A 10,157-nucleotide genomic window follows, 5' to 3' on the forward strand; every position below is an offset into this window, starting at 1 on the left:
AAAAAGAAAAAAGAATAGATGATAGTAATGTAGCCACCAAGGGACCAATTCAAATTATATCTAAATTCAAATTATCTTCTTATAACAAATGAACAAAAACAGAAATAGCACCATGTGCAGGCAGGCTCATTCATTTGGGACCATCACAGATTGTCGTCTGCACTTGTTTAGTGTTTGAACTTCAGGCCGTAGTTTTAGCTGATCTGACCCGGAGACAGCCGGTTAAGCTAGGAGTCGGTAAGAGAGAGAAATAAAATAAGAGAAGAGGTTTAAAGTAAGTCCACTGAAGGAGCATCTTCCTTTAATAATTATTTAAACATGGATTATGATTAAATGTTAGGAGCATGAAAGGAAGAGTCCACTCCAGAAGAGCCTTCTTTTAATAATTATTAAAACATGAATTATGATTAAATGTAAGGTACATGAATTGGGCCATCCGTTTCAAAGACGTGAAGAAAATAATCTTTTTCATGTTTGAAGTGATGTAATTAAAAAAAATCATAATTCCACTATTTTTTTAACAAAATTTAATTATATTGATTTTTAATATAATATTTAGAATTATTCATAGTTTTTTTTAAATTTATAATTAGGAGCATAATACGTTTCAGCGTACTCAAACTCATATTCTCTTGCATCGATAATAATACTCATACTAATTGAGCTAAAACTCAATCATCCATAATTTTTTATTTTTAAAAAAAAATTCATAAGAGCTAAAATGCTGACTTTTGTTTTCGTGTATTTTTTTAAAAATAAGACAGATTAATCTAAGAAACCATGATGCATGTTTTCAATTATCTTTTTATGAAAATATTTTGGTTAATATGCAATAGGATTGAAGGGGCTTATCCCCAAAGTTTCTAAAATTTCATTATACCTCTAAAATCTTTTAGAAATTTTAATTAAACCTCTCAAAATATTAAAAATCTCTTTATACCTTTCATTTTTTTTAAATTTAATTAGACTCCTCCAATTTTTTAAAATTTTTAAGCCTCTAAAATTTTAAAATTCTCATTAAAACCTTAAAATTTAAAAAAATAGTTGGCCCCCAATTTAATGCCAAGCATCATCACTATTGTACTCTTCATAAATTTAAAATTTAATCCTTATACTCTTATTTTTGGAATTTAGTTCATCTACTTTTTAAATTTTAAAATTAAAGTCAAACTATTACCAAACAAAATAAATAAAAAGACCATTTTAAAAATTATTTTAAAAAATAGATCGATTTTTTTAAAATTTAGCAAAATAAACTGCTTTTAAAAAGAGATAAAGACATGTTTTTAGTTGAAAGCACATTATGTAAGACGCAAACCTGTTTTCTTTTGCACACCAACTCTTCAAATCAATTGATTAAATGTTAATTACACATTAATTTGTTAACTTGATATTTTGGGTAGAATTCTTTAAAGTTCCGGTTGTTCTTATTTACTATTTTCGACATCATTGGTTCACCACAATAATTGAAGGATGAAAGTGGTGTGAAGGAAAGTATCAAGAAACTTAACGTGTACATATACACATACATATGGTGTATAGTATAAAATAATAAGGGAATTTCGAAATCAAACAAAAAAGGATTGATAAAAAAATCCTCATAAATATCAAATCAACCCAACCTCAAAAGCAAGTGTGAAGCAGGCAGAGCTCTACAACCAAAAGATCAGATATAAGCATTGACTACCTAATTGACTTCACCTCTATTGTTTACTATAACCGACCCTCTGCCTCTGCCTCTAAATATCAAATGCTCTCCCACTTCCTCAATCTTTATCTTTCTTCACTTGTAATCCTGTTTTCCCATTGAATCTTTGCTCCCGAAATCAACCTTTTCCTTTATTTATATTGCTTGGGGAAGGAGAAAGGGATTCTATTGATGTTTATTAATAATGGGAGTCTAACAAAAATGATTTTATTTATTTTTGAGTGAATTGAAATTTTAAAGTAAATAACTTTCGATATTTTTAGTATCCACGAAAATGTCAAAAGATTTTTTTATAAAAGATAAAATCAATTTAGAAAGGACATCCCATTATTAATAAACATCAATAGAATCCTTTCAATTTCGATGAAGAGAAAATCATGGATCAAATTAAAATTAGGACATACTAAGGATCCATATGTAAACATTGTAAAAAGGTAGGAACTTCTTTTGCAATTTTGCAACTTTTAAAAATTGTAATATTAATATTATTAACAGAAAATATTTATTCAATATATCTATAAATCAAAATTGGACTCAAAGGATTTGTTATAAAATGTATATATAATTATAAATACAAAATTTAATGGTCCAAACCAAAACCATTCAATCCGAACCAAATTAAGTCACCCAAACCAAAATAAATCCAAAATTGATTAGCATGTACATATATATATATATATATATATGCATACATATGGTGTATAGTATAAAATAATATGGGATTTTCGATATAAAACAAAAAAGGATTGATAAATAAATCTCATAAATTTAGTCATAAATATCAAATCAACCCAACCTCAAAAAGCATGTGAAGCAGGCAGAGCTCTACAGCCAAAAGATACAATAAAAGCATTGACTACCTAATTGACTTCACCTCTATTGTTTACTATTAAGCGACCCTCTGCCTCTTGCCACTTCCTCAATCTTTATCTTTCTTCACTTGTCTTCTTGTTTTCCCATTCAATCTTTGCTCCCAAAATCAACCTTTTCCTTTCTTTATATTGCTTGGGGAAGCAGAAATGGAGGAGTCTAGCAATTATGGCCACCAACATCCCCTGCTTCTTATCTTGAACCAAGACCAGCTGATCGACTATCAAAGTGGTTTAACTGATTGCTCCAGGTGTGGGGAGAAGGTGCCTGCTCCATGTTTTGGCTGTGCGGAGCATTGTGGGTTTTATCTTCACAAGGTATGTGCCGAGGCACCTTTGGAGCTTAATCATCCTTTTCATCCTCATCATCCTCTTCTTCTGCTGCAAGAGCCACCATCTTCTTACCCAAGATGTGTTTGCACTTTCTGTTATAAAACATGTGAGAAATTTATTTATCACTGCTCTTGCCAATTGGACTTTCATATTAAATGTGCTTTGTTTACATTTAATATTGCTGAAAATAATTTGAAAGAGCTTGAGCATGTTGCCCTTCAACATCCATTGATTTCCACTGAAAATGGTGATGAAAAACTCAAAGATGCTGCTAAGTGCTTTGGATGTTGGGAACCATTAGCAAAGTATACACACTTTTCTCCTCACTGTGGATTTAATTTACATGAGAAATGCACTAAGCTTCCTTTCAAACTGAATCAGGTGTGCCATTGCAAGCATCCTCTTGCTCTACAATTTAATATCGAACGGCTCTCTTGCAAGATATGCGGAGAAACCTGTCAAGAGGGCATAGGACTTGTTTATGGTTGTTCACCTTGTAAGTTTGCTGTTCACATTGAATGTGTATCAGCATCTTTAGATCTTGTTGTTGAAGATAAAAGGCATGAACATCCTTTCAATTTGTTTACAAGGAGATCATCATTCATTTGTGATGCATGTGGTGTGGAAGGAAGTTATGCTTCCTACATATGTTGTACATGCAACATTATGGTCCATAAAAAGTGCACTTCAATGCCACGCATAATCAAAAGCAAATGGCATGATCATCGCCTTTTTCACAAATATTTCCTTCACATAGAAGATTTTAGAGTTTTGAATTGCATAATGTGCAATGATGAAGTCAGTACAGACCATGGTAGTTACTGTTGTTCAGAGTGCGATGTTATATTCCATGTGAAGTGTGCAATGAAGAAGAAAGATTCATATGAAATAGTAGAAAATGAAGATGAGGAATCTGCTGATGTTAGCTCCATAACCAAGGTTCTTGAATGGAATGATGCTGGAGAAGCCACTGTAATAGAGCATATCATGCATATTCACCGCTTAACGTTAAGTGACAGAGTAGGTGAGTATGATAATAAATGTTGTGATGGGTGCTTGTTACCGATCTCGGATTCATTTTACTACTGTACACAGTGTGATTTCTTTCTCCATAAAGTTTGTGTCGAGTTACCGAAGGTAAAGCAGGTTTGGTATCATCCTTGCCAATCATCACTAGTCCTTACTTCAAACGAAGTATTTCGGTGTGTAATATGTCATTACTTGTCTAAAGCTTTTGCCTATAAATGTGAAGAATGTAAGGGAAGTGCATGCCTTCGATGTATAATTGCTCTTACACCTGGTGCTCGCACATATCTAGGACATAAACACCCTGTTTTTCTCTACACAGAATATATAGGGCGATGTGTTGCTTGTGGTGATGATGATATTGAAGGGTTGTTGCGTTGTAAGGATTGCGATTTTTCTCTAGATCATAAATGTTTTTCGTTGCCTATTACGTATCAACACAAAAGTGATGAACATCTTCTTTCACTCACTTATCATGATGATAACAGTTATTCAGAAAACCATTTTTGCGATATTTGTGAAGAACGTCGTGATCCAAATCTTTGGTTTTATCATTGTGCAACATGTGATACTTCTACTCATGTCAATTGTGTCCTTGGTAAATATCGATTTCTCAAACTCGGGAGTATCATTGAAAAATATAAGGACATACATGAGCACCCTCTCACAGTTGTTAAGAAGATTTATTACTATCCAAACTGCAGTTTTTGTAGTGAGCCCTGTTTAGATTTGGCTTTGGAATGTACTGGATGCAACTTCATTGTCCATGCTAAGTGTCTTTAAAATTCGGAGGACTAAGGTGGCGTTTAGGTGACTATAGTCCAAAACTACCACTTCTCTTTTGCGGAGAACACAGAGTATGGTCACTTGTAATGGTGATTGTAATTATTATGTAGACTAGGGTTTCGTATTGTAAGGGAAGCATGTTTTGACTTGGAATTTGTGCGAACATTTGATTATTCAAACTATAGTATCCTGACTTCTGTGTTATTTTCTTTAATGCATGGCTTGTGAAGTAAATCCTTTGGAAAGTTATTTATTTTGATTAAGGAATCTGTTTAGCTTTTGTGTGAAACCAATAATTGGAATTGCTACCAAAACTCATTTACATGTGCCAAAAAATTAAGCTATAAAATTGGGAAATTAAAAGGTAAATAGTAATGGTAGACAACATTTTGATTATGCAATAATAAATTAAAACATAAATTACATGCTAAAATTATAATTTAGTATCGACTAGCATCTTTAATTGAATGAAACTATAACATATAACATTCTTTTTCATATTTATATAAATTATAAAATTTTCTATTGAAAAGTAAAATTAAAACAAATTAATGTATTATTTTAGAAAAAAAGACATGGCAGTGGCAGTGGCAGTGGCACATGGTACTCAGCTCAAAACCCAATACCCAATCCCTAATGCATAACACTAACACTAATTACAATCACTCTTTTATACTAAAATCAGTCAATTTAATGTTAACCATTGCTTATTTTAGTAGAGTTTGAGTTTTCTTAAAAACTTATTCCACTTAAATATAAATTTAAAGAATAAAATTGGATATATTTATGGGTAATATGTAACTAAAGCCACAAAAATACTCATAGTCTTATTTAAAATGCCTTGATAATTTTACAATAAAAGTTTTCCTTATTTCAACACTCATCTTTTAATTTTGGTTCATCAATTTTTTTCAAAAAATACAATTAAGACCCTACTTTCTTTCTTTCTTTTTTCTTTTTTTTCGCTTATTTGAATACTTAAACTTTCAAAATACATTACAAAAGCACTCAAACCTTTGCAAAAAAAAAGCAATTAAGCCCTACATTTTTTGTGCACTCAATTGGGTACTTGAACTTTCAAAATGCATCAAAAAACTCTCAAGCTTTTCAAAAGAAAATTAAGCCTATGCTTTTATTAAAATTAGAAAAAATTATAAAAATAGAATCAATAAAAGCTATAAATATTATTAAATTTTAATAAAAAATTAAAATATTAAAAATTAGAAAAAATTATAAAATTTATAAAATTTTATAAAAATCATAAAATTTTATAAAGTCGTAAGAAAATTATACATAATGAATATAAATTTTACAAAAAATATATAAAAATTATCGTACCAAAAGAAGTATTTTATGATTTTCTATAACTTTTATTGATTTTATTTTTTATCATTTTTCACCACATATCACGCTATGTTGCAACATGATGTGATAACTTTAATTGAAAAAAAACTATGGGTCGTTGATTTTTTTATGATTTTTATAAAATTTTACAATATTTTATTTTTTATGATTTTTATAAAAATGTTTGTAATTTTAATAAATTTTATATTTTTATTTTTATTAAAATTTAATAATTTTATAAAAATTATTGTTTATAACTTTTTCTAATTTTTAATAAGAGCATTGGCTTAATTGCTATTTTAAAAAATTTTGAGGGTCTTTTTGATACATTTTGAAAGTTTAAGTACCCAATGGAGTGAAAAAAAAAACAAGGGCTTAATTGCTTCTTCTTCTTTTTTAAAGAAGTTTGAGAGCTTTTTTTTATGCATTTTGAAAGTTCAAATGCTTAATTAAGTAAAAAAAAAGGATTTAATTGCTTTTTATAAAAAAGTTTAAGGCTTAGCCTTTAATTTTTAATTTCAAATCTAAATGTAAAGAATGTTGAAAGCACATTTGCCTTCTATGTGCAACTCTTCCTCTTGATGCTCTGACGTGTACATCCCCTACTTTTTTTATTATGATTTTGACGGGCAATGTAGTGCTTGTGGTGAGGATCTAGAAGTGGCATGCACCAGCAAGGGTTGCAATCATTCTGTACATTCTTTTTATACGCTATTACCGGTTAGAGTCAAACACAAATGTGATAAGTATATTTTTGTACTCACTTATCACAAGATTAATGATTATTTAAAATATTATTATTGTGACATTTGTGAGAAAAAAAAGAAATCTGAAGCATCATTGCACAACTTAGGACACATTTGTCCATGTGAAATGTATTCTCGGTTAATATACATTTATCAAAATCAGGAGTATCTGCAAAGAAGGGGACCATCTGCACCCTTTCACATTTGTGAAGAAGATAAATTACGTCCCTGAATGCATTATATGTGAAGAACCCTATGAAGAGCTCGCTCTGGAATGTGCAGAACCAGAGTGCAATTAGCTTGTTCACTGAAAATGTATGAACCCATATAGCTCTGAATATGGATTCTTGAGAGGTAGAGACTTTTAATTGGCATTTCAATTGTAAGTTGAAATAATGTAATTTAGCCAATTGGATTGAAACCTGTGTGGTTTAGATTATTTATTGTTGTTTTGTATTCTTTAATTTGAATAAAATGTCACAGCATTGCAGTTGATCATCATCATAATAATATACGATTTATGCTTTAATTGTTTCTCTTGTGGCTTAATTATTTGAAAAAAGAAGTACTACTAGGAATTATTTTGATCTCACTCTTAGTGAACATTTAAGTTAATAGATTAGTTGTCAAAAAAAGCTGGTAATTTATTCATGTATAATCTTGTTGAAAAGAAATTGAAAGAGTTTGAACATGTTACTTTTAACATTCAATTTCTGTTTTTTTCTTTCTTGCTACGTCGACGGAAAAAACCAAAGAGGAAGGAGAAATGGAGGAGTCACTGAATTACGGTCATCAACATCACCTGCTTCTTCTTTTGAATGAAGATCAGCTGCTGATTGTAGCTGACTGCTCAAGGTGTGGAGAGAAAGTGTCAACTCCATGTTTTAGCTGTGTTGAGGATTGTGGGTTTACCTTCACAAGGTATGTGCTGAGGCACCTTTGATGCTTAATCACCCTTTTCATCTCAACCAGCCTCTTTTCTTATGCAAAATCCACCTTATTCCTCTGGACAGTACATTTGAACTTTCTACCGTCAAATTGGTGGCAAGTTTGTTTATCACTGCTCTTGCGAATTGCACTTTCATATTAAATGTGCTCTATTCACATTTAATATTGCTGAAAATCCTTTGAAAGAGCTTGAGCATGCTGCCCTTCAACATCCATTGGTTTCCACTGAAAATGGCGATGAAGAACTTGAAGATGTTGGTAATTGCTTTTGGTGTTTGGAACCATTAGCAAATTATACTTACTTTTCTCTTGACTATGGATTTAGTTTACATAAGAAATGCGTTGAGCTTTCTTTCAAACTGAACCTTGTGTGGCATCGCAAGCATCCTCTTGTTCTACAATTTAATACCGAATAGCTCTCTTGCAAGATATGCGGAGAAACCAATCGAAAGGGTATAGGATTTGTTTATGGTTGTTCACCTTGTAACTTTACTGTTCACATTGAATGTACATCACAATCACCACGACAAGTTCTTAAGAGTATCAATCATGAACATCCATTCACCTTGTTTTTGAGACAAGCTCCATTCACTTGTGATGTGTGTGGCACAGAAGGAAATCATGTTGCCTATACATGTGGTACATGCAACATTATAATCCATAAAAATTGCATTTCATTGCCTAGCATTATCAAAAGCAAGTGGCATGACCATCGCCTTCTTCACACATATTTCCATCACTGAGAAAATTTTAGAGTTTTGGATTGTATAATGTGCCATGATGAAGTCAATATTGTTCAAAGTGCAGTGTTATGCAATGAAGGATAAATATTCGTATGAAATAGTAGAAAATGAAGATGAGATGCCCATTGAAAGTTCCATCATTGTTATTGAGAGGAACGATGTTGGAGAAGCTACAAAAATAAAGCATGTCAAGCACATGCAAAATCTAATGTTAAGTCCCTTTGATGGAGGATATGAAAATAGTTGCGACGGATGTATGTTGCAATCTCGTATCCATTTTACTACTGTTCAGAATGTGTTTTTTTCTTCACAAAGCGTGTGCTGAGTTACCTAAGATGAAGAATGTTTGGCATCATTCTTGCCAAGAGCCTCTCGCCCTTATTTCCGACAAAGCTTTTCGGTGTCACAAATGTTGGCACATATCTAATACCTTTGCTTATGAATGTTGCGGATGTAAGGAAACAATATGTCTCCGATGTGTGATTCCTCTTACTCCTGGTGCTCGAACATGTTTGAAACATCCTCTTTTACTACAGAGAGCACAATGGGAAATGCAATGCTTGTGGTACGACTACATGGAGGGCATTTTGTTGTAAGGATTGCAATTTTGTGCTACATCTTGAACATTTTTTACTTCCAATTATAGCTCACTACAAATGTGATACGCATCTTCTTTTACTTATTGATCATGATGATAACAATTATTTAGAAAGTCGTCATTGTGATATCTGTGAAGTTGAGATCCAAATGGTTGGTTTTATCATTGTGCAACATGCAATACTTCTGCTCATGTTGGTTGTGTTCTTGAAAAACATTCATTCCTCAAACTCAGGAGCATTTATGAAGAAAATGATCATCCACACTCACTCACCATCGTGAAAAAGAAGTATTATTACCCAAATTGTGAAAAATGTGATAAACCTTGTGAAGATGCGACTCTTGAATGCTCAAAGTCGGAGTACATATATATTGTCCACAGGGATTATATAGCACCCCGTTTTACGCGTTGGTGCATGTGACACTTATAACAATTCAAATATTATCATATTTGAAACCTGCCACTTTATTTGCAAGAAAACTCAAGACTGGAAAACAATATTTGATCTTTACCTTGTTACTTGTGATGTTAATTGTTGTTATTGTACTTTGATTTTTTCGATCATTTAAGTTTTAAATAAATGTCATATAATAATCTAAAGCTAAAATTCATGAGGTTTAAATGTTGATATTTTATAATTTGGGAATATGATTATACTTACAATAATAAAGGTATTGTTGAATGCTTCTCTTTGTTTCTTTATATAAATTTACTTGACAATACAACTTTATCTAAAATGATTTCACTATCTTTTGGCTGCACATTCAAATTAGGTTTAGCGCTTGATTATGTATTTGTTGTGGATGCTTCAGCTCTACGTATTTGATAAAGGACACGAATTTTTCAAGTAACGAGGACTTGTCTCTTTCAGAAAACACAAACATTTTGTAAATGGATTGCATATTAAAATTTTATTGCAGAAATTTATTAAAAAAATTTTAAAATAAGATATTGGAGCTTAATTACAGAATTTGTGAAGCTTCATCATACCGTAACCCTACCATTGCCTTAGCAAATAATTTTGAAAAGAAAAAATTCAACACTTCGGTAACACTT

General features: G+C 31.3%; 1 protein-coding gene across 1 annotated transcript; it reads left to right on the top strand.

Moving 5' to 3' along the window:
• Positions 1–2,507: 2,507 nt before the first annotated feature.
• LOC108475738 (uncharacterized) lies at positions 2,508–4,936 on the top strand. The gene has a single exon (XM_017777727.2). The coding sequence runs from the start codon at positions 2,728–2,730 to the stop codon at positions 4,717–4,719; it is 1,992 nt and encodes a 663-aa protein (XP_017633216.1). The 5' UTR covers positions 2,508–2,727; the 3' UTR covers positions 4,720–4,936.
• The last annotated feature ends 5,221 nt before the right edge of the window (positions 4,937–10,157 follow it).

This window comes from Gossypium arboreum, chromosome 3 (genome assembly GCF_025698485.1).
Source record: "Gossypium arboreum isolate Shixiya-1 chromosome 3, ASM2569848v2, whole genome shotgun sequence".
NCBI classification, from domain to species: domain Eukaryota; kingdom Viridiplantae; phylum Streptophyta; class Magnoliopsida; order Malvales; family Malvaceae; genus Gossypium; species Gossypium arboreum.

Excerpts from the sequence above, each read along its gene's own strand:
- LOC108475738 (XM_017777727.2), top strand. The coding sequence starts at position 2,728 with ATGGAGGAGTCTAGCAATTATGGCCACCAACATCCCCTGCTTCTTATC.